This window comes from Cibotium barometz, chromosome 2 (assembly GCF_041138505.1).
Source record: "Cibotium barometz isolate CiBa-2024 chromosome 2, ASM4113850v1, whole genome shotgun sequence".
Classification (NCBI taxonomy): Eukaryota; Viridiplantae; Streptophyta; class Polypodiopsida; order Cyatheales; family Cibotiaceae; genus Cibotium; species Cibotium barometz.
Window position 1 is genome coordinate 22,005,231 of NC_141047.1, and position 24,872 is coordinate 22,030,102.

A 24,872-nucleotide genomic window follows, 5' to 3' on the forward strand; every position below is an offset into this window, starting at 1 on the left:
TGCTGTAATACGCCATGAGTCTTCCTTCTTGTTGTAATACTGCTGCAATGGCGAGATTACTAGCATCGGTGATCACCTCGAAGGGATCATCCCATGATGCAAGTTTGAGGACTAGTGCTTCGGAGGCCGCCTTTTGCATAGCAAAGAACACCTCTAAAGCCTTACCTGTGACTGAAACCTTCTGTCTTCTAGTCTTCACTTCCTTGAGCAAATTTCTCAATGGTGGGGAAAAGGGTTTTGCCTCTCCCAAACCCCTTTAATTTATCACGAGCACAAAAAGTGTTGAATGCAAAGAGCTTGGAGCTCATCAGTGAACTTGTTCATCATGTACATTTGTAAATTAAGCTCAAAGGAGGTAATGTGCAAGTTGAATACATACAACTAGTGGTTTGCTGAAATTGGTTTTGAATATATCTTGAAGCAAACTTAGTATTTTGAAAAGTTTTTTTCCCAGCACATGTAAACACGCTTAAGTTCTATTCTAGTGCATTTTCATGAAGTTACCACATGCCCTTTCGAGGCAGCTGCAACAATTTTCATGCTATTTAAGCAATAATGGGGTCCATACAAGATGTGCAACATAATACAATAGTGGGGCAATGATGAGAGGTGGGCACTAACACTACTAGGCTGGCTCTAGTACTTTCTTCTATAGTAAAGCTATAGACAAAATCCTTGAACTCTAGCACTCATTTAGAGACTCTATTAGAAATGTTCATGTGCTCGACCACAAATGGGAAGCAATGCTCTACAGTGAGAATCATGAAAGTTCTAGACAGAAGATATGGTCTAGACTTCCTAATAGCAAAAGTCAGCGCCATATCCATGTATATCAACACACAGGAATATGGCGGCCATTTCCTGCATAATCCTAACAGTCCAACCAGGAGCCATTCAGAGCATAAGTAAAAGCCCAAAAAGCACATAATGTCAGGTGCTGACATAAGAGGTTAGGGTAAACAAATTTCCGTCACATAAAACCACACCGACCTTCTCCCTCAAGCTTGGTTACTTCCCACTTTCCGTCCAAGCGTTGCATACCACCCAGACCTTGGAAAGCAAAGGAACAATGCGAAAACTTGAGCTCTGGAAGATCCAGGTGATGGATTTTCTTCTCTCCCCCTTTCGGATTTTTCCAAGCCTAATCCAAGCAGGTTTGGCTTTGGTACCTACTACCAGTGCAAAGCCCATAGGCTAGCAGACCTTGTGATTAAGCACTAAGAATCAGGAAAAACACAGACTTGGTCATCTAGCTCACCGCCCAACCATAGAGCCATTCAGGCTCACCCCCGAGCACAGGGGGATAGTAGTATCAGAGACATAGCTCAACGTGCAAAGTCCCTCGCGTCCCATACCACCAAAAGACACCCATCAGATGTATGCACGGAGTAGGCTCAAGTCCTCGAGTTTACGCCTGAGGACCTCTCCCTCAAATCGACTCATAAAGTTACTTATATAGGCCTCCTATAAACTAGGAGCCAAATATAGCACATGACTCATAATAGCTACTTACCCCCCGCTTAAGATGCCTTCCCCATACGCTATGGTTAACCTAACCTGAAGGCTCACCCCGGAGCAGAGGGGGATAGTAGTATCAGAGACAGCTCTCAACGTGCAAGGTCCCTCACGTCCCATACCACCAAAAGACACCCATCAGATGTATGCACGGAGTAGGCTCAAGGCCTCGAGTTTACGCATGAGGACCTCTCCCTCAAATCGACTCATAAAGTTACTTATATAGGCCTCCTATAAACTAGGAGCCAAATGTAGCACATGACTCATAATAGCTACTTACCCCCGCTTAAGATGCCTTCCCCATACGCTATGGTTAACCTAACCTAAAGGTCTTTAACTTTTTCTTTCAGTTTTCCATGGCTCAGTATATCCATGGTACCATTGTATTACTTTTGGTCTCATAGGCCCTTGGGGTCTTCCGTAGACGTTAATATAACATGGATGCAACTGGAGCACAGAAGATTATGCATGCCGAAGATCAAGGCGGCACGCAAAGAAGGGAAGAAGGCACATTATAGGGATGGTCACATCTACATTGATGGGAAGAGGGTCGAATAGCGCCATCTGGCCTATGAGACACGGAGGAAACAACATGAAGACAAAGAGAGACACATAGCAATCTGGAACTGTAATGGAGTCCTATGGACACATCTAGGGAGACTTGAGGAGGTGATGGAGGGCCGGGATATCATCTTGATGACAGAGACACATGAGAGCCCGGAGAGGGGCTTACCACGGGTTGAGGGTTATCAGTGGGAGTCAGCTCACCGACAGGGGATGAGACAGGCCACCTCCTGAGGTTCAGGAGGTATTGCAGTGCTTTTCAGGCATGGGTTACATGAGCATGTTCGAGTCGTAGCACGAGACTCGGAGGCGGTTACATGTGGATTAGCTTACGCCTCTCGGAGACCAGATGGATTTATATCGCCCTTTGCTACTTTCCTCCGAAGGGGTCGCGGTTTGCCACCACCGAGGAGCCAGGTGGAGGAGAGGCTAGTGAGTCTCCATACTCTGTCTTATCTGAGGAGATCTTACACTATTCGACACTGGGAGATATCTTCTTGATGGGGGACTTCAATGCACGGACTCAGAGCAGACAGTGTGAGATCTATGACTTTGAGGATCCCCTGAGACTAGAGCCGCTAGCTACAGAGGATACAGGGGCCACTCGGATCTCCGCTGATGGAGGAGCTGACAGCACTGGATATGGGCAACATTTGCTGGAGCTTGGGGCCCGACACCATCTCGTTATTTATAACGGGATGACTCAGTGGCCAGATTCAGATGGGTTGACTTGCTTTCCAGTGGGAGGCGGTAGTAGTACAGTGGATTATGTGATGGGATCCCGGGAGGCAGCAGATATGGTGTCTCACTTCACCGTACCACCATGCCCCATTGGGGCGGATCATACATACCTATCCCTCACTTTCAGGAGCTTATTGGAGACCCACCCACCCATCATACAGCCACCACGCACTATTTTTCACTTCACTCAGGACCTAGCCGAGGTGTACGACTATCATGTTCATGATCAGCTATTTGCCTTAGATCCATCGGCACCCATGGCCATGCTCACCTCCCAGCTCTCACATGTACTGCACTCCGCAGCCGCGAGGAGCTTCCCATACCACATACAGACAGGATGGCCACCTACATCTGGGAGCATGCCTCAGAACCGATGGTATGATGATGAATGCAGAAACCTTTACTGCAGTCTCCGAGTGCAGAGGGCTCGCGGGGAGATCACCCGGAGGCAGGCAGGCAGGAGGATGCATACTCTCACCCGTCGTAAGCGGCGAGCTTATGAGGAGGCTCAGTACTGGGACACATATCACATGCTCATGAGCAGAGATGCTGCTGTTGCTTGGAGGAGACTCCGAGAGCCCTATCCTCCCACACCTATTGCCGATCCTCAGACCTGGCAGACATATGCAGAGAGACTTTATGATGTGCCTGCACAGCCCCCTATACCACAGCCCACAGAGCCTTGCTCCACAGTCTCCACCTTCTTCACCCCACCTATGGTTAGGAGGGCCATATGCCGACTCCAACATGGACGGGCGACAGATCATACAGGATTACAGGGAGAGCATCTCATCTATGCTATTGGTACATTGGCACCATTTCTTGCTTATCTCTTCAACAGAGCTCTGTCAGAGGGGTTTCCGGCTGAGTGGACGATGCACACTATTGTGCCGATCCATAAAGCAGGAGATGTACTAGACCCCGGGAACTACAGGACCATCATGATTGGCCATATATTGGCCAAACTATACGGGGCAGTTTTGGAGGCAGAGCTGAGCACTCATGCAGAGGTTGGGGGATTGAGAGCAGCAGGCCAGGCAGGCTTCCGTCGAGCCTTCTCGACCATCGACCACATTTTTACATTGAGGTGCCTGATTGATTAGGCCAAGGCACGGAGGCAACGGCTCTATTGTTGCTTTGTGGATTTCTGCAAGGCATTTGATACTGTGCCTAGAGAGCGCCTCTTTCGGTGACTACAAACACTAGGCATACCTTCAGACATGATGTGGGGCATATACAGGCTATATGAGCAGGTCTTTGGGAGAGTCCGATGCCCAGGAGGCTTGTCCGACACAGTTGCTAGCACCATTGGTGTGAAGCAGGGGTGCCCGCTCTCCCCCACGCTCTTTTTGGCTCTATATTGATTACATCACACAGGGAGGAGGCTCTGAGGTAGCCGAGGCTGGACACACTGGATCTTGGTATGCACAGATGCTACAGTGGTTCTCACATCATGGTATAGACATTGAGCGGTTGCCACCTTTTCAGTATGATCAGTCTGCTCCACGGGGTTACCTCTCTCTCAATGAGAGGAACAGAGTGATGAGACAGGACATATGGCAGCACTACATACAGGAGACATGGACAGCACCAGAGAGCCCACTACCACCGAAGATGCTGTATTACAGAGACCACTTTATGAGCATCTCAGGGGATGGGTTTATACATCGACCGCGGTACATGGATGTATACATGCCACACAGCTCTCGTGTTGCTATTGGACAACTACGAGTCTCATCACATCAGCTAGAGATAGAGGCTGGGAGAGCGGCACGGGTTCCTAGAGCTGAGCGGATATGCAGATTGTTCCGCGAGGAGGTGGAGACTGAGGATCACTTTGTATGTAGATGTAGAGCCCACCAGGGGGTCAGAGATAGATATGCAGGATTGTTTGAGGAGCACTCTTCACTACATCAGTTGATGGAGGCCTCGGACCAGCGACAGCTTGGCAGACTACTACTAGAGCTTCATAGTTCTCGAGAGAGACTCCTCCAGACACCCGCTCCCACTAGGGATGGGAGACAGTCCCAGCTCACAGATTTCTTCCAGAGAGCTATGCCAGTGCCAGCTGATGTACCACGTGGGGTGACCGCACAGAGAGCAGAGGAATTGAGAGCCAGGAGGAGACCTAGACAGATTGGACATAGAGCACCCCGACTCGGTCACCGAGAGATAGTAGCTATCCGAATGAGACACCAGATGGAGACACAGGAGAGGCTAGCTCGCTTTCATTTAGACTCAGGGTACATGTTCATGCCATTCACAGCCTCAGCATCGGCGATGTATGATATCTTATATCCCTCTTATGGCACTGGATGGAGTTAGACATAGATCTGCATAGCATGCTTGTACTACCCCTTCAGCATATAGAGATGCATCTTGCCTTAGCACTCCATCCACATCTCCAGCCCCCTTATATTGTTTGTATATGGGCTCCACCGATCCATGATGATTCACAGTTGTATCCAGACACATGCACACTTTTTCTTTTGTTTCTTTTCTTCCGATGACCGGAAGAACACAGTTGTATTATTTTTTGTCTCATAGGCCGACTTTGGCCTCTCGTAGACGTTAATATCTCTCTCTCTCTCTCTCTCTCTCTCTCTCTCTCTGCGCATGCATCATGGATGCCTTCAATCCAACTTGGGCCCTACAACCCTAAGCTCTAAATTGGTATTAGAGCCTGGGTCCCAGCTCTTTGGCTGTTTTCTTCTTTGCCCCCATCTGCTCTTAACGCTGCGCGTGCCTCAGCCTCTTGCGTTCCGCCCAGCCAGCAGTGCACCACTCCTTGCTCCGTCCTGCTTGATGAGGCGGCTCGAGTGCTCAGTTGACCTTTGCAACCGGCGCTGCCGTCTCCGTCTAGCCGCAGGGGCGGTTCTAGTGCAGGGCAGACCACCTCTGTTGGTTGTGCCCCGCATGTTGGCGCAGCAGCACCGCCTATTTTGCCACCTATCGCCTCCAACGCTCGTAGGAGTAGCTCCCTTGATGACATGTGTGCTTGCAAGTGCCACAGTCATGGGGTTCAACGCTACGCTATGGATTTCCATAGATTAAGTGACATATGTCTAAATATCCACTTCAACATTTATAACATTTGGAGCTTTTCCAAGTAGAGCATCATGGAGACCAAGCAAATGCAGCTTGGTGATTGAAAAGTTCAATGGAAGCAACTTCCCAATGTGGCAAATAAAGATGCGTCTCCTAATGATGAGAGATGGTGTCTAGATGTGGTCAACTTCATGAACTTTAACCAAGTGATGACGGAGTGGAAAAGATTCGTACATGGAATGACCATAATGACAAGGCCATGCCGCTCATCGAGCTCGGGTTGTCTCACAACCTCATTGATCACATGGATTTCACCAAGAGCTCAAAAAGGAGGTATATGGGACAAGTTTAACTCCAAAGTCTTCCTTAAGAAACAATTTTTTCTGCTAAAAAATGAATCAAAGAGAAACTTTGGGAGAACTTTTGAACAATTTAGGTTCTATAGTTCAACTCTTTGGTTTGGGAGTTGTAGTGGATAAAGATGATAAGATGGCTGTCCTTCTTCGAGTATTGAAGAGGTTTCAAACCTTGACTGTACTAAGGGTGGCTCGGGAAATGACTTATGATGAGATGATTGCAATCCTCATAGATGAAGACCGCTGCAAAGAGCAATCTGGGCTTTCTTTTGAGTTAGAGTGAGTCATGTTCACAAAGGCAAACCAACTATGAAAAGCAACTTTTGCAAGAATTTTGGACACACAGAAGACCGATGCTTCAAGAAGATGGCCAAAGAGCAAGAGAAGGTGCATGCAAACCTGGTGGCGGAAGATGAAGAAGAAGTCCATGAAGCAGAAGCATCCTCAACAATAGAACATGGAGCCACTATCACGGATAATCTTTCTCTAAAAGAGGAAGATTATGATTGGGCTTTCTAAAAGCCAATATGTGTGGGTCATGGATTCTGTGCCTGAGTGGTCCCAAAAAACTGAGTGTAATAAAAGTTGTGTGAGTGTGTTCGTCTTTCCCTCTATGTGTGTGTTCCATCTTTGTAATAAGCCTCAATCTTATAAAAGGCTCCTTTTTCTCGGAATACCCTTATTTAGATCTAGGGGGGGATAGTCTTGATAGACTGATGTAGGCTGTCATTTGTGGTCAAGCTCTTATATTAGGCCTGACAAGAGAGTTCGGATGTTGGTGCCATTGTGTCTCCGTTGACTGATGTAGGCTGTTATTTGTGGTGAAGCTCTTATATTAGGCTTGACAAGAGAGTTCGGGTGGTGCCATTGTGTCTCCGTTGAGCACATAGTGTGGTGTCGAGAGTCCAAACTACAATGTTGATTGAGGGTTTTTTGGGCATCTCCACCTTCTCCGCAGGTGGTTTGTTAGGATTCAGGGCTCAGTAGGTGTGAACAACCTCTTATGAGAGGATAGGTAAGTGTGCCATGTGTCATTAGTATAGTGTGTATGTGTGATTTCTGTGGGTCAAAAGCTAAGACTACTAGCCTACAAAAGCATGTACTTGTGAAGGGTTTTGACATCTATCACCCCTGAGAGCTAGAGGTGCTCATCCTGTCTGACCCCTGGCCACCCCCAGCTCATCATTCCAGATTCAGGAGATCCTGCCCCCCCATCAAGCGGCTTCATCCTCATGGCAGACTATCGACATCTTTTGCCTTCTTGTATCACCCATGATGGTGTCAGAATATGCAGCGGAGATGATAACAAAATCTGAGAACACAAGAGCAAGTGCACTGCAGAAAATAGACAGCAATGGAGAAGGAGAAATGAAATGAAATGAAATGATATATTAACGTCTTCAAAAGGCCAAAATGACCTATGAGACCAAAAAGGTTACAACAATTGGTGGATCTGATACAATGTCTGTGTAAGAAAAGCTAAAACAACTAAACAACTAACTGAAACTGAAACAACAACTATGAGGAAAAGTAAGGTACTAGGAGCTCCTAATGGATAACATCTGGGAAGGAAAACTCCAGCAACAAAGGTAAGCATCATATACATCACTATCCAAAGATGTCTCTCATCGGTCGATGGCAGATATCCTCAATGTCCTCCATGGTGAGTACTCTGACTGGACGTCTCCCGTGCCGTGCTAGTATGGTCTTGATCCTCTGTTGTAGTCTCCGCCGGTGTTGAGATGGGCCTCTCATCTTGGGGCGCATGGACCGCCCCAGCTCTATAGCCCGATCAATCAGTGTACCTCTGGTGCGGCTATACTCTGGGGCTAGCTGCAATGCCTGCTGGCCTGACTGCTCAATCTCTGGTCGAAAGAAGTCTGTAATCTGCCTCTGTAGGTGTCTCTCCCTCTCTGATCCCCTCCCTCTCAAGAGACCCTCTCTATGTCTACGCAGCTCCAGCAAGTATAATCCGAGGCATCTCTGATCATGGTATCTCATGACTCTGGAAAGTGGTCCGAAACCCTCTCTGAACAAGTAGTGAAAACGGCCTTGTATCTCATAATATACTGGACAGTGACATATGTAATGTAACTCTGTCTCTGGCTCCATCTGGCACAACTGACAAATCTTGGCCTCAGTTGGTACCCCTTTGAATCTGCCAGTCTCAATCTCTAGCTGGTGTGAGGATGTGCGCATGTGACCAATAGCACACCGTACCCCATGAGAAAGATGAGTATTCATGTAGCTGGGTCTAATCACAAACCCATCCTCCGTGAGCTGGAGAAGATGATCTCTATAGAAAGCCATCTTCGTACCAAGCTCGTGTGTCGGCTGTATCCATGTCCTCCTAGTGTCGAGTTGAGTCAAGTCCTGCCTGATAAGTTTGGTAATCTCTGCCCGTGTGAGAGAGAGGGAGGGTGCATCCAGGGAGTACTAAAATGGAGGTAGCCTGACCATACTAAAGCCATGCAGTTGGAACCAAGCTGTCATCTGTGCATACCAACATGATCCGTCTCCGTGTGATGCCAACTATCGTGAAGACTCCAGGGCTAAGCGAGCATATCTGTCTCTAGGGAGAGCCCAAGTGCTATGTATAAAGGAGATTGATCGAGTGAGTGCCTCTACTACCAATGGGGGGGCAGCCATCTCTGCACGGGTAATATCATGTGGTACGGAGGCCTTGGCCCTAAACATCCGGGAAATCATAGAAACCAAGGGCCTCTCCATACATCTCCATCTATCAGTGCTACCAGCTCGGCTGTGGTGATCCACTGAGGGTCCCATATCTCCACTCCATACAGCATGGCTGAAGTGACCAAAGTGTCAAAGAGAGGGAGCTTTGTTTGAGGTTCTTGAAAGTGAACCTGCGAAGACATCCTCTTTAGTCTCCCCAATGTTGCATAAGCTCTGGTCAATCTGGTGTCCGCTGCTCTCCTCAAGGAAAATAGTGGGCCACTAAAAACCACACCAAGGTAAGTATATGCATCTGTATACTCCACTGTCTCCTGACCATATGTAAAGGTGGGTGCTGACCTCCTAACCCACTGTGCTGTGGTGTTAAACACCATCACCTTGGTTTTACCAAGCTCTATATGCACAAAAGAATCCTGAATAACTGATACAACAAGTGGGGGGCCATGGGGCCATTTTACATGGTCCCATATGAGCAGTCGGCCTGCTCAAAAGACAGCCGACAAGACAAAATGTCCATGACCAGCATATGTCACCAGTCGGCCAGCTTCTCAGGGTCGGCCCTCACACGTGTGGAGTCGGCCAGCAGCAAAGAGAAGCCGGGATTGCCAGTGACCAGTTGGCCAGCATCTGGTACAGCCGACAGGTCCAATACTACCTCCCACACCTAGAAAAATAGGGAAAAATGGGGAAAAAATACGGAGAGTGGGGAAAAAATGAGAAAACATCTAATCCGGGCGGGCACACCCACAACAGAGGCCCTGGTGTAAATATACAGATAGGAGATGACTTCTAACAGATGGACCTTCTGTATGGGCCCTTGCCCGGCATACAGGGTTGATTGACTGACTGTTTTTATTCAGCTCTCCCATATCCCATCACTTATTGTACCCTGTACCGGGCATAGTAGGATCTGGATTTTTCATCTTGTATAATCTGAGAGTCTGAGTTTTAGTTTACAGTTGCTTTTTCTTTTTAAATCCATGACGAGATTTCATGGACACTATGTATACATCATTTTGGTCTCATAGACCCAAAGGGTCTGTTGAGGACTTTATTATAACTTACTTTCTTTCTTTCTTTCTCTCTCACTCTCCATGTGTGCAACATGGATGCCTTCAATCCACCATAGCTTGGACCTTACAACCCTAAGCTCTCATATATGTGAAGCTCAATCTGGATGTGAAGGGGAGAGAGAGAGAGAGATTTGAAACCAGTATCTTAATATATTGTCTCTTTGACAGGTTCGGCCTCCGATGTTTCCAATGTTCTTTTTCCTCATAGATGTATCCATGAATGCGGTAGCAACTGGAGCTACAGCAGCCGCTTGTAGTGCAGTGCAGAGGGCCCTTGGAGACCTTCCTGTATGAAAATGATGTCCTCAACTGCTTCATTTTTACCCTTTTTGGTTTATTTAGGCTGCTGGAGTTGCGGGGAGATTGTCCTCGTGATCTTCATGGATATCCTTGTGTTAATTAAAACTTTTATCTTTCAGGATGGTCCACAAGTGAAAGTTGGGATTGCCACATTCGACAATGCATTACACTTCTACAACTTCAATCAAGCGCAACAGGTGCTTGTAGCTTTGTGTTCTCTATCCTATTTAGCATCCACCTTGTCCATATCAACAGGTGCTTGTAGCTTTGTGTTCTCTATCCGATTTAGCATCCACCTTGTCCATATCTGTTTTTCATGAAAAATTTAAGGACCTCACAATTTTTTGTTTGCCAATGGTTTTTGCTGAGCTTCGGGTTCATTTGTGATATAAGCAGTGTCATGGTGTCATGCATGTTGCATTCTTGGCTGGGTTTACGTTAAGGCTAGTTGGAATGTTTCCATTTTTTTAAAGCCTCTTATTTTTTCAAATATACTACCTTTAGCTCCACTTCGCATTTTTGTACTGCTTATACCTCCACAGCAAGAATCAAAAAACAAAAATACCATCTCAAAGGGTATCTCACCACTTAGTATCAGCATGGTGGAGCTTGCCACATGAGACCTTGTGGCAAAACACGTGCAAGTTTTGAAAGAAATTGTGCCATGTGACATGGTGTAGGGCCCGTCTTGTGGCATGGTTGGGTCCACCACATGCACATGGCACCGCATGCCACATGGCATCACGTGCTATTATGGACCCATCATGTGCTTTTTCTTCAGATGTGACTGTTTCACCGACAGTTTCCTATAGCTCAGTGTTCCTTTCTCTCTGTTCGGATCTTCTCCATGTATCTGAACCCTCACCCAAGCTTAGTTTGTGCGTCTTTGATAAGGAGTAGGCAGACATTTAGCCTGTAACAAGCATGATCTTGACCTATCAAATTGTGAGATAGTGCACCTTTTTGTATTGGAACTACAAATGCAGGCAAATGAATGCGGTGAAGATGACCACAAGAAAATATATTGCACAGCTAAGAAATTCTGATGTAATTTTCTGTTAAGGCTGCTTCAGCAGTCAACTAACCGAGAAAAGTGTGCTCTGTTTATTGACAGCCATCCATGCTAGTGGTGCCTGATGTACAAGATGTTTATTCTCCTCTTCAATCAGGGCTAACTGTACCAGTCATCGAGGTAAGTGTAATTCTGAATTCTGGTCGGGTTTTCAGTTTCACACTGGTGGCATGCTATGAGATACATCTGGAAAGAGATGGATTTTGTCATCAATGCTGATACCATGGACGGTGTTTTTGTGGCAGTATCGTGAGCAGTTGGAGCAACTTCTTGAAAACATCCCAAGTATGTTCCAGGGCACCATGATTGCGGACTCAGCTTTTGGTGCTGCTATCAAGGTGAATGTATATGCAGAGCTGGCCTATTATCGATTGGATGTTGAAGGTGGCATTTCTTCTTCTTTTATATGGTCATTGTGAATGAACCGTCCATCTAACAGTGGTTAATTTGTTTGCTGGTACAGGGAGCTTCTCTTGCAATTAAATCTAATGGAGGAAAATTACTTGTGTTTCAGTCAGGTTTGTAAACTGACCAAATTGCAATTAAAGTCTCTTGTTTTTTTCATGAAGAAGTACATGGTCCAAGAATATAACCTACTTTGCTGCTCCATTTTGAGGTGGCATTTAAACGTTTGAATACCTTCTTTCAGGCCTGCCTTCCATTGGATTTGCTGCTCTCACTGCAAGGGATTCTGATGGCAAAAAAGGTCCTCCTGGGGAGAAGGTATGCAAAACACACAAGCAACCCTTTTCCAGAGCGAGAGAGAGAGAGAGAGAGAAAGAAAGAAAGAAAGAAAGATTTTATTAACGTCTTCCAAAAGACCGAACTCGGCCTATAAGACAAATCGGAGTACCTGTATGGGGTATCCTCTGTCATCCCAACAAAATGAAAAAGTACTGAATAAAAAAAGCTGAATCTGGGTGTGCAGGGGATGGAGCTCTATTACTAGGAGAATGCAAAGCTATATGCATGGAGTATACAATCATGATATGCAACCTAGCTAGCTCCATCCTGTACCATACTGGGGGTATAAAATGGTATACATCAGTGAAGGGGGTGTCCACAGCTCCCTGAAGAACATGCCTGGGTGTGCTCTGAAGCGAGCCAGTCGCTCCGCACCCTCTCTGTGAAACTGAGCTCTGATCTCTGTCATCTCTCTCTGGTATAGGCGTGGTGTCCGAAAGCCAGGTGTCCTCTGTCTCCTGCGGGCTCTAAGTGTCTCTGCTCTCTGGAGAGTAATTCCCTGCCGTGTAGGGGCTGGGAGGGGTATGGATCTCTGAAAAAATGTAGTAATCTGTGTCTGTCGCCCCCCCTCTGGAGCTGTCTGAGCCTGTAATAATGTCTCTTTGTGGCGCTGTATGTCTAGAATGTATCTCCCCAGTATGCGCTGGTCTGCTGTCTCAAAGATCTGGCGTAGGGAATGTGGCTCTCTGAATAAAATGGGATATCTCTCTCTGATGGCTGTATATGCTCTGCATCTGCATACATAATGCTCCTCACTCTCCACCTCCTCTCTGCACAATCTGCATACCCTCTCCTCTCGGGGGATCCGTGCTGCTCTGCCAGTCTCAATCTCCAATCGGTGTGATGAAACTCTGAGCTGACCAATAGCCACTCGGGAGCCGTGTGGTAAAAAGCCCTCCATGTATCTAGGCCTCTCTATAAATCCATCATCAGTGATACTCATGAAGTGAGCTCTGTAGTATAGCATCTTCGGTGGAAGAGGCTGTGTAGGGGATATCCATGTCTCTCGTGTATAGAGCTGCCATAGATCCTGTCTCAATACTCTGTTCCTCTCACTATGAGAGAGACGGATATGTGGTGCATCCCTGTCATACTGGAATGGTGGTAGATGATCCATGTCTAGGCCATGCTGTGAGAACCAATGTGTGACCTGTGCATACCATGATCCTCTGTCTCCTGCCTCAGCCAACTGTCTAGATGCCTGAAAAGCTCTGTATGATAATCTGTCCTGTGGCATCTCTCTGAATCTGTCTAGCAGGCATATAGTCTGAAATATGGCCTCTACCATCATAGGAGGCGTAGCAAACTCTGCTCGGATAATGTCATGAGGTATTGACGATTTGCTGCGTATCATGCGTGCCATCATGAGGGCCTGTGGTCTCTCTATCTGTGTCCACCAATGGGTAGCAAGGCCTGGCGCCCATACTGCTGCTCCATACATCAATGCCGGTGTGACTAATGTGTCAAATAGCCACCCCTTCGTCCAGGGCTCCTGAAAATGCGCCTGGTGGCACTGTCTCTCTAGCATAGCCAATGCTGCATATCCCCGTGTCAATCTAGCTCTGGCTGCTGAACCCATGGTAAAGCGTGTGGCTGCTGCAGAGAAGGTAACCCCTAGGTACACGTATGATGTCACCACCTCCACCTGGCATCCGGCGAGAGTGAATGTCAACTGACTCCTGCCCTGTCTCGATGTATGAAAGACCATAACCTTGGTTTTCCCAAGGTTCACAGTAAGACCCCTCTGTGTGCAGAAATCATGGAGTGCATGTAGATGCTGCTGTAGACCACCTGGGGACTCAGACACTAATACAATATCATCAGCATAGAGCATAATATGTACTGAGGTACCTGCTAAATCAACTCCATCTCCGCCTCCCCGTGTAATGAAGTCAGCCACCTCATCAATGTATAACCCAAATAGCGTGGGGGAAAGTGGGCATCCTTGCTTCACACCAATGGTGCTAGCAATAGTCTCGGACATACCTCCTGGACATCTGACTCGCCCAAAAACCTGCTCATATAATGCATAGATGCCCCATGTCATATCTGCTGGTATGCTAAGAGACTGCAGGCGCTGAGCCTCTCTTGTGGTACTGTGTCAAATGCCTTGCGGAAATCCACAAAGCAGCAATAGAGCTTTCTCTTCCTCACTCTGGCCTGATCAATCATACATCTCAAAGAGAGAGAGAGAGAGAGAGAGAGAGAGAGAGAGAGAGAGAGAGAGAGAGAGAGAGAGAGAGAGAGGGAGAGTTGTTCCTCCATAGCTCTGCTGTATCGTGCCTGGATCTGGGCAGACTTGGCCTGATGGAGTAGTGGTAGTCTGCGTCCAGGTAGTCGTAGTCTCCTGGCAGCTCTGATCTGCGAGGTAGTGTGAGCCCTCGTTGGGATTTAGATGATACAGGGGGAGGGGGATGTGGCTCGCTGATAGGCCTGAAGGAGCTGGTGATCTGTGGCTGGGATGTCTGGCTTTGCACCTGTAGAAGCATCTCTCTATGTCGGTGTAGCTCAAGGAGGAAAAGGCCTAGGCATCTCTGCTCTGATGCGTCTGATGTAGGCTATGTTTTGAAATAGAGCCTCTACCATCATGGGGGGCATTGCAAGCTTTGCTCTGACGATCTCATGTGGTACTGATGGTTTGCTGCGAATCATCCTGAAATCATGAGGATTTGTGGTCTCTCCATCCGACGCCAATCATATGTGGAGAGATTAGGGTGTTGCCATATATATATAGGCAGTGATGTGTGTGAACACACTTAGGACCGCCGGGGCACTTTTTCCCTCTTTAGGAGGTTTTTTCCCCCGGCTTGTATATACGCCCATCCTTCTAGGGCTAACTTATCTTTGTACATTGACACAATCTAATACACTTTGTGTTGTGTGCATTCTTGCTTCTTCTTCTCCAAGCTTTGTGTGCTTTCCTGCAACCCTAATTCCAACAATTGGTATCAGAGCAGGCATCGGCTCCCAGGGCTACACTGTCAGCACCCTCCGACTCACGTTCTCCGATTGAGGTGAGTTTTCACGAGCGCTTGCAGGTCCCTATACTCTGCAAATAAGCCCGTAGGCCTTGCATTCTCAGAATTTGCATCTGAGGTCGTTTCGGGCTCCGTTTTTGCATTTCAAGTTCTGCACAGGTGTTTTCGTCATTTTCTGCAGAAATTTCGACAGTGCAGTTTTCTGCAAAACAGGCATACGTACTCTATTGTGGACCGTGCTACATAGCACGAGTTGTTTTCTATTCAGTCTTTGCTTCATTACAGGCAGCTTTTGCATCAGTTTCAGTCAGTGGCCATGGCTGATAACAGCAATGATGTATTTCGCATGTTGTCTGCTGAAGACAAACTGGATGGAGACAGCAACTACCCACTTTGGGCATACATGATGCAGCATGTTTTGGTTGCAAAAGGAGTGTGGAACATTGTGCAGGGTATGGATGTACGTCCAGGTTCTGTGGATGTAGGATCTGTTGAGGATGTTGCAGGTTCTAGCAGCTCTACTGTTGGTGCTGTTTTACCCACTGCTGAACAAGCTCGTTGGGATGGTAAAGATGCGCAGGCTCATGCCTTGATTGCACTTTCTGTCAAACGTAACATCACCCCACATATTCGTTCAGCTAAAACAGCAAAACAGGCTTGGGATATTCTAGCTGGTTTGTATGCAGGTCGTAACGAGGCAAAAATCGCTTACCTGCGTAAAGAGCTAGAATTGAAGATTATGCAAGAAGATGATGACATGAATGTTTTTCTTGCTGAGATTAAAGATCTCAAAGAACAGTTGATTTCTGCAGGTGAGATTATTCCTGATCATTCTCTTGTGCAGACTGTTCTTGATGCTTTATCTGAGACATATCAGACTTTTGCTTCCACATGGAGACTTCTTAATGAGGATAGACCTGATGCTGTCAAGTATGATACTTTAGTCAACAAGCTCTTGCAAGAAGCGCAGTCCAGGCAAAACAGGGCCAGGCAGCGTGCAGTTGATCAAGCATTTATTGCTGCCCAGCAGCAGAGAAGAAGTGGTAAGGCAGCCCCTTCCACTGTTTCTTCTCCTATTAGTAGGTCTGCAACTTCTTCTCCTTCCACAGGTAGTAACAATAAGTCTGAGAAGGCTCTTGATAAAGGCAAGAAAAAGACCAGGTGCAACTATTGTAAGGCAAATGATCATGTCATTAAGAATTGCCCTAAGCTAAAGGCTAAAGAGGCAAAGAAGAAAGAGTCAAATGCAGCCACAATAGCGGATGCTTCTACAAATGCAGATTCTGCAAATGTTGTGCAGGATACAGAATGGGCGTTCAGCGTGTATTGCCAGTATGACCCATCTGTACATGATGCATGTTTGGCAGTTTCTGTTGACTCTCATGTTTGGTATTTTGACAGTGGTGCTACAAAGCACATTACCTCGCATCGTGATATGTTCACTTCTCTTGAGGCTGTCCCTAATGGGAATACTGTCACATGTGCCAATAATGCTTCTTACCCAGTGAAAGGCGTTGGTAAAATTATGCTTACTGCTGCAAATGGCAGCGCTTTCACACTTTCAGATGCTCTGTATGTGCCAGGGATAAAGAAGAATCTATTGTCTGTCTCTGCGCTTGCTAGACTTGGATTTGTAGTCAAATTTGTGGATGACAGATGTACTGTTCATGATTTGACTTTTGGTGATACGATTATTGCATCTGGAATCTTGTTTCGTGGGCTGTATAGGCTCAATTCTTATGACAAGTGTGTGGAAGATTCAGCAAATGCAGTTTCTGATGAAAAGGCAGTTTCAGATGCAAAACTATGGCATGCTCGTTTTGGTCATCTGAACTTTGCTAGTTTGCTGCGTTTGCAGAAATTTGATATGGTTGCTTCATTGCCCCCTCTTGAGGCACCATTGAAACATGTTTCTGAAGGGTGTATTTTGGGCAAAATGCAGCGTTCTGCGTTTCCAAAGGATGGTTCTGTGTGCGGGCCACTCGCAAATTGCAGCTTGTACATAGTGATGTATGTGGGCCTATGCAAACTCCGTCATTTGGTAAACACTTGTACTTCGTGACTTTCATTGATGATTACTCAAGGCATGCATGGGTATATCCACTGAAGGCAAAGTCCGAAGTGTTATTGTGCTTCAAACAGTTTTTTCTTATGGTTGAAAATGTATCCAATTGTACTGTGGACACCCTCCGTACTGATCGAGGGGGGGAGTACATGTCTAAAGAGTTTGATGCATTTCTGGCTAGTCGTGGAATAAAACACCAATGTACAGTGCCATATACCCCTCAGCAAAATGGTGTTGCTGAGAGGAAAAACAGGTCACTTATGGAGATGGCACGATGTATGGTCAAGAGCCAAGCTTTGCCACATGCGTTTTGGCTTGAGGCTGTCATGTGTGCTGCATATGTACTCAACAGGTGTCCCACTAAGGCCTTGCAGTCTATTACTCCATATGAAGCTTGGCATGGCAGGAAGCCTTCTATTGGTCACTTGCGTGTCTTTGGTTGCTTGGCCTATGCTTTAGTGCCTGTGCAACAACGCAGAAAATTGGATGATAAGGCTGTCAAATGCATTTTTGTTGGTTACAGTGCTGAAAGCAAAGATTACAGATTGTATCATCCACAGTCAAAGCGTATCTTGATTAGTCGAGATGTTGTTTTTGTAGAAGATGCTGTGCAGCCTTTGTTATCATGTACCAAAGAGACAGGTGTGAGCTCACGGGATGTATTTGATACATTGTTGCCTCTGTTTACAGGTGGGAATTCAAATGTAAGTCCTAATGAGGCAAATATTCAGCCTATGCAGATTTCAAACGACATCATAGATCAGCCTATTTCTGATGCAGATTTACAGGATGTAATTCATGAGGATAGGGCTGAAAATGAGCAGGCTAGAGGTATGCCTAAATGGCTGGTGCAAACCTTGCGTGATAGTAAGATTGATGCACCTATGCCTAGTCGTACTCGTTCAGGTTTTCAGCATGCCTCTTATGTATCAGATTGTTATGCTTTGGCTGTGTCTAGTATGTGTGAAGAGGAAGAACCTCTTTCATTTGATGAGGCACAAAATTCAGAAAATTGGTTGGCTGCAATGCAAAGTGAATATGATGCTATAATGAAGAATGGTACATGGTCTTTGTGTGATTTGCCTATTGGTAAAAAGGCCATTGGATGTAAGTGGGTTTTTAAGTTGAAACGAAAGCCAGATGGCAGTGTTGATCGCTATAAGGCTAGACTTGTTGCAAAGGGTTATGCTCAAGAAAAGGGCATTGATTTTGATGAGACCTTTGCTCCCACTTGTCGTATGACTACCATTCGTAGCATTTGTGCATTGGCAGCTCATAATGGTTGGAATGTACATCAGCTGGACATAAAGACTGCGTTCTTAAATGGAGATTTGCATGAGGAGGTGTATGTATCGCAGCCTCGTGGTTTTGTTCAAAGAGGGCAGGAAAACAAAGTGTGCAGGTTAAAAAAGGCTTTATATGGTTTAAAGCAAGCTCCACGAGCTTGGTATGAAAAAATACATGCATATTTGACTACACATGGGTTTCAGAATAGTCCAACAGAAAGCACTTTGTATGTTAAACGTGTGGATGGTGTACATCTAATCATTGCTCTCTATGTCGATGACATACTGCTCACAGGACCAAATGAGAGTTATATTGCTGATTTTAAAGCTGATTTGAATGCCTCTTTTGAGATGTCAGATTTGGGGCATTTGCATCATTATTTGGGGATACAATTTAAGCAGTGTGATGGAGGTATTGCTTTGTGTCAGACAAAGTATATTGAGACATTGTTGCGGAGATTTGGCCTTGAAGACTGCAAGCCTATTGCTACTCCAATGGAGACAGGTTTGAAGTTGAGTCTTCATGATGCTGGAGATCACTTTGATGTCACACTCTATCAGACAGCTGTTGGTTGCCTCATTTATGTATGCATTACGAGGCCGGACATTCAGTTTGCAGTCTCACAGGTGAGCAGGTTTATGCATAGCCCAGGGTCTCAGTATTGGAAGGCAGTTAAACGCATCTTTCGCTACTTGAGTGGCACCATACATCTTGGGTTGTTTTATCCCAAGGGGGGATCGTTGCCGCCAGATTTACATGCTTTTTCGGACTCAGATTGGGCTGGTTGCTATGACACAAGAGTGTCCACAAGTGGTTTTTGTTTCATGCTCGGTAGCTCATGCATATCTTGGTTGAGCAAGAAGCAACCTACTGTGGCCACTTCTAGTTGTGAAGCTGAGTACAGGGCAGCTTTCACAGCTACGGTTGAGTGTGTGTGGCTCAGACGGCTTATGGCTGACTTGGGTGTTGGACAGGAGTCTGCCACCTCTATCTTCACTGACAGTCAGAGTGCATTGGCAGTTGCGAGAAACCCAGTTTTTCATGCTCGCACAAAGCACATTGAGGTGCATTATCACTATGTCAGGGAGAGACTCTCAGCAGGAGAGATCAGCTTGGCCTATGTGCCAACACAGGACAACCTCGCCGATCTTTTCACAAAGGCGCTTCCTTGTGAGAAGTTCGAAGCTTTCCGCAAAGCTTTGGGCTTGCTTCCCTTTGTGGACTGATCTACTGCGGGCATGGCACTCCCCTATACATGAGTGCCAGCTCTCGTTCACACCATCACTCCCAGGGGGGATTTGTTGCCATATATATATAGGCAGTGATGTGTGTGAACACACTTAGGACCGCCGGGGCACTTTTTCCCTCTTTAGGAGGTTTTTTCCCCCGGCTTGTATATACGCCCATCCTTCTAGGGCTAACTTATCTTTGTACATTGACACAATCTAATACACTTTGTGTTGTGTGCATTCTTGCTTCTTCTTCTCCAAGCTTTGTGTGCTTTCCTGCAACCCTAATTCCAACATAGGGGCCCATACCGGTGCTGCATACATCATAGCTGGGGTGACTAAGGTGTCAAATATCCATCCTTTGGTGCGAGGCTCTTGGAAGTGAGCCTGATGACATTGTCACTCCATCAATGCAAGGGCAGCATAACCTCCGGTGAGCCTGTCCTGTGATGCTTGTCTCATGGAGAAACGGCTCCCATTACTAGTGAAGGTAATACCCAAGTATACATATGATTCAGTCACCTCCACCTGAGTGCCTCTATATGTGATCATTGTATCTTTCATAACCTGTCTGAAGTGTGAAAGATCATGACCTTGGTTTTCCCAAGGTTCACTGAAAGGCCTCTCTGTGTACCATAGTTGCATTCCGTATTGGTACGGATTCGTAGAGTACGTATAATACAGATCCGTACGTTCCGATGACGTACGGATCAGATGACGTGGACTTTTTTTTTCCTTGTTCCCAAAACGGGTCGCTTTCATGTGTGATAGGGTTCCGTACCGTCTTTTTTTCATTTTGCCTCTTTTTGTGTGCTATTGTCGCGTATCCTGTGATCCGTACTTGCACGCATGTATTGCTACCGTCGTACCCATACCTGCTGCAGCTTGCTGTCGGGTTCCTTGATCCAAGGTGCAGCCATGGCTGAGACAGTGACATATTGGCACAGGCTATGGGAGCTTCCACTAGATAGATACCCCTGGCTAGCCCTGGAGCCCTTGAGACAACTGACACTTGAGGGAGATATAGAGTGCTGGTATGCACAGGTAGGCACTTGGTTTGACATGCATGGTATGCAGATGGAGGCACTCCCCCCGTTCTAGTACAGCATAGAGGCCCCGTCATTTGCTCTCAGCGGCACAGAGTGGAACAGGGTTATCAGGAAGGACATTGTCAGACTGGATACTTAGAGGACATGGAGTTCACCTAGTCGTCCACTAGGGACGAAGATGGCCTTCTACAGAGATCACCTCCTATGCTTGACAGAGGATGGTTTCATCATCCGCCCACGCTACATGGACACACACCTATCTTTTGGGGTGAGATGTGCGATCGGCCAGATCTGCACCTCGTCCCACCAGCTGAGAGTGGAGATTGCCAGATATGGGCCCAGGGCGGCCGCACCAAAGGACAAGATATGCCAGCTCTGTCACATAGAGCCCGAGACAGAGGATCATTACATATGCCGATGCCTTGTATACTACGAGATTCGGGGGAGGTTCCACTGCCTCTTCTGAGCTGGGTTCAGACCACTTTCCAGGATCATGGACTTCCCGGATCAGAGATGCCTGGGACTTTTTCTTCTAGAGCTCCGCAGACACAGGGAGTCCTTAGTGAGATCCAGATCAATTGTACTTGCTCGAGGACCAGCACAGAGAGCTCTCACCGACTTCTTCCGTACCAACACTCCGAGGGCCGATCCACCCACCATACCCGGACCACAGGCTAGTGCAAGAGCTCGGCCGAGAGGTGTGACACTCGACAGAGGCACTGGCTCGACGCCCCAGACCCCATGGCCACGCCACCATAGGAGGATCGAGGCCATCATCTCCCATCATTGCAGGACCTTCTCGTGCCGGCTCAGCTTTACCACCTTGAGCACCATGTCATAGCGGCCCATGAGGGATGTATTAGGGTGATATGAGAGATCCTTGCTCATGTACCTAGATCAGATTTTATAGATCTAGATTTTTGTTATCTTTCTTTATTACTATTTTGTACCTAGGATGATGCACCTCATGGATATGATGTAACCTTTTGGTCTCATAGGTCATTTTGGCCTTTTGAAGACGTTAATACAACTTTCTTTCTTCTTTCCTTCTCTCTCTCTCTCTCTCTCTCTCTCTCTCTCTCTCTCTCTCTCTCTAAACACATGTCACACACATTTCTTGTCTCTCTCTCTCTCTCTCTCTCTCTCTCTCATGACACACACACATACACATTTCCTCTCTCTCTCTCTCTCTCTCTCTCTCTCTCTCTCTCTCTCAACCCTTAATTCAACTAATTCTATCTTTAATTAAATTAATTTTAAATTTTAATACCCTTAATTAAACTAGTTATCCCCAATTAAAATCTCCTAATTTAAATCCCTTTTCTTTAATTTTTTGCCATTTCATGATTCATTTTAAAAAATGCAGTCCCTTGAACATCCCTAATTTAATCCCCAATTTAAATCCATTTTTTTTAAAATTTCCCTTAATTTCATGATTCATTTTCTGAAATTAAGCCCCTTGAACATCCCTCATTTAATCCCCAATTTCAATCCCTCTAATTTTATGTATTTTTTCCAATTTTCATTTTCTCTATTTTTGAAAATTCAGCTTCTAATGTGGCTTCTAATATTGATTTTTGTAAATTTTAGCTTGTCCAAGATGCCTAAGGCACCGAATCCTTTACTGGGCTGCATACACCATCATCCTTAACAGCACATCATGAGCAGGTTCAGGCACCCGCCATTGGAAGTGCCGTTATTGTTCCTTGCAGCAGTCTAGCTTGATCACGCGGGTCATCCGCCAAATGTCAAAGACGGGGGGCAAGGGAATTGGTGGGTGCCCAACAGTCCACAAGAGATGGCTGATGCTATTATTAGGGAGAACCCCAAGGAGTTTCCACATGGCAGAGAGATTCGTAGCACTATCGTTGATGACAATGTGTTGTTGGATCCTTTGCCTACAAATGCAGCACCTAGCAGGAAGAGGGCTAGGGTTTGTGAGGATGAAGAAGTGCCTGCTTCTTCTGCACCTATTGGGCAGCCTTCTAGCCAACGGAACATTGATTCCTCCTTGCACTCCATGTCATGGATTAAGGAGAGACAACGTAAGGCAGGGATTGAGATAGAGCGCACTCTCATTGAGTGCAATATCTCTTGCAATGTGCTACGCACGGACCAGTGGAAGAGGATGATTGCCGCTATAGGCAATGTGGATGGGTGGACAGGTTTAGAGTACGACAAGATGAGGTACTCCATGTACATCAATCGAGTGCTCACAGCTGCTATGTACAAAGCTGATTTTCTTCTCCTTGTAACTCTTCTTTGGCTCCAAACAATGGTGCCAAAGCATTCCGAGCAATACATCACGTCTCGTGAGAGGAGCCATGAAAAAGTTTTCATGATCAAGATAATCATGTATATGTATGCGAAGACCTCAAAGGCTACATCTCCATTAATTTGCATGCCCATGTCTTTCACATTAAGGTCTATGGTTGTAGCCATGTGTTTAAATATAAAGCTATTTGTGGAGGCATCATCAAACAGAAACAAAGCAGACTGATCCTTCAATTTATCCCCATGCTTACCACCCTGCTTTTGGGCTCATTCCTTGTTTTGCCCTATATATAGGCACCACATTAACCTCTGCTTTCTTGGGGCTCTTTGTGCATTTGGCAACTGCATGATCTTTGCTGGTGTGCTTGAAATCACCATGGCTTTTCAAATAAGCAACAACGAACTGTCGAGGTTTGTCAATTCCCATCCGTTGGACAATTGCATCAAAAGTGACCACATCAGCCTTAACCTGAGACTTTGATTCAATAACCCTCTGTATATCCGGGTCCCTTTGCAAAGCATGGAGCTCTTCAAGCTCATTCATCAAAGCATCAAGATCTTGCTATTCCTCAACCCTAGCAGATAATGGTGGATCATTATCTACCAAAGCCCCAACATGGTCCTTGTCTCTATTCTCTTCTTGAACACGGGTGATAGAGTCCTCCACAGAATGATCTGCCATGATGTATTTACTAGATTTTCAGAAAGAAAAGATTTTCCATGCTCTGGAATTGCTCTCTACCAGCTTTCCAAGTATGATATTGAATAGACTGCAAGGGTGCAAGAGTGCCCCTACACAGACAGGAGGGCCATGAAGTCTTTCCACACACTCACTGCCGCTTAAACCACAAGTAGCCTCTTTCGAGGCACGACAGTAAGACGAGGGCTACCTTAGAATCCTGACCTTCTCTCACGGATAATGACTCCTTACAACCATATCCAACATCATATATGTCACAAACTTTGTAGAAAGCCAAGCTCTGATACCAGTGTAACGGAAGGGCAGTTGTAATACGGAAATCTTATCTAACATGAAAACTGAATAAACACATAAGCATGCCAGAAAGGAAAAAGATAACAGTTCTGCACAATACACCACACTAGGGGCTAGAAGATGGGCTGACCCCCCTCCCCCCCCCCCCCCCCTCCCCTTTATGGTTAGATTACCAGAAAGGAGTCTGTTTCCAAATACACCTTTGCGGGTGCCCATGGATTCTCCATTGGCTAGCACCTATTTCTTCTAGTACAGTATGAAAACAAAACAAAACATATACTGAATTTGATGTCAATCCTCAGCACAAGAGAGCATTCTTGGCATAAAGCACATGTAGGACAACCATGGACAGCCTTGCATCTTCATCTTCCTCTTGTCACTTGCACATCAGCCCGGGACAGCCTTGCATCTTCATCTTCCTCTTGTCTAGCTAATAGAGCAAGTTGACCAGCCTTGAATAAGCTGTTTACAGCAGTTGACCAGCCCTCAGAAGACACAGAAGAAATCGACCAGCAGCAGCTCACACTATAGTCACAAGGAATGGGCATTTTTAGACTCGGGAATGTTGGGGATGGCAACATCTTTCCATTCCCATTCCCGTCCCATGTCACTCGATAGTCACAGGGAATGGCCATTCTCAATCTTTTCCGTCCCCATTTCACGTCCCATGTGACTATGGTTCACAAACCAGATGGTCTTCCATCAGTAGAGGATGTCTCTCCCACAAATCGGCCAGCAGTTCCTTGCCTCCGGATGCTCTAACCAATAGCTTCTTAGGGCTGTAAACAATCGGCCAACATAAAAAAACAGCCACCAGATGAAGTCGACCAGCCTTGGCCATACACGTGGTTGAATTCCGTCGCGGTAGGTAGTGGTAGATTGCTGT

The 24,872-nt window shown here is 46.3% G+C and overlaps 1 protein-coding gene across 2 annotated transcripts in view; it reads left to right on the plus strand.

The window, feature by feature from the left end:
* LOC147640811 (protein transport protein SEC24 C-like) overlaps window positions 1-24,872 on the plus strand; it is an 83,406-nt gene that overhangs the window by 32,635 nt on the left and 25,899 nt on the right. The window contains exons 7-12 of one of the 2 annotated variants that reach the window (XM_086815503.1): window positions 10,163-10,282; window positions 10,414-10,491; window positions 11,409-11,486; window positions 11,612-11,704; window positions 11,830-11,887; window positions 12,019-12,089. In XM_086815503.1, the coding sequence (XP_086671629.1) occupies window positions 10,163-10,282; window positions 10,414-10,491; window positions 11,409-11,486; window positions 11,612-11,704; window positions 11,830-11,887; window positions 12,019-12,089 (498 nt within the window). Of the gene's footprint in view, window positions 1-10,162; window positions 10,283-10,413; window positions 10,492-11,408; window positions 11,487-11,611; window positions 11,705-11,829; window positions 11,888-12,015; window positions 12,090-24,872 lie in introns of both variants that reach the window. The other variant, XM_086815495.1, reaches the window with a different exon arrangement.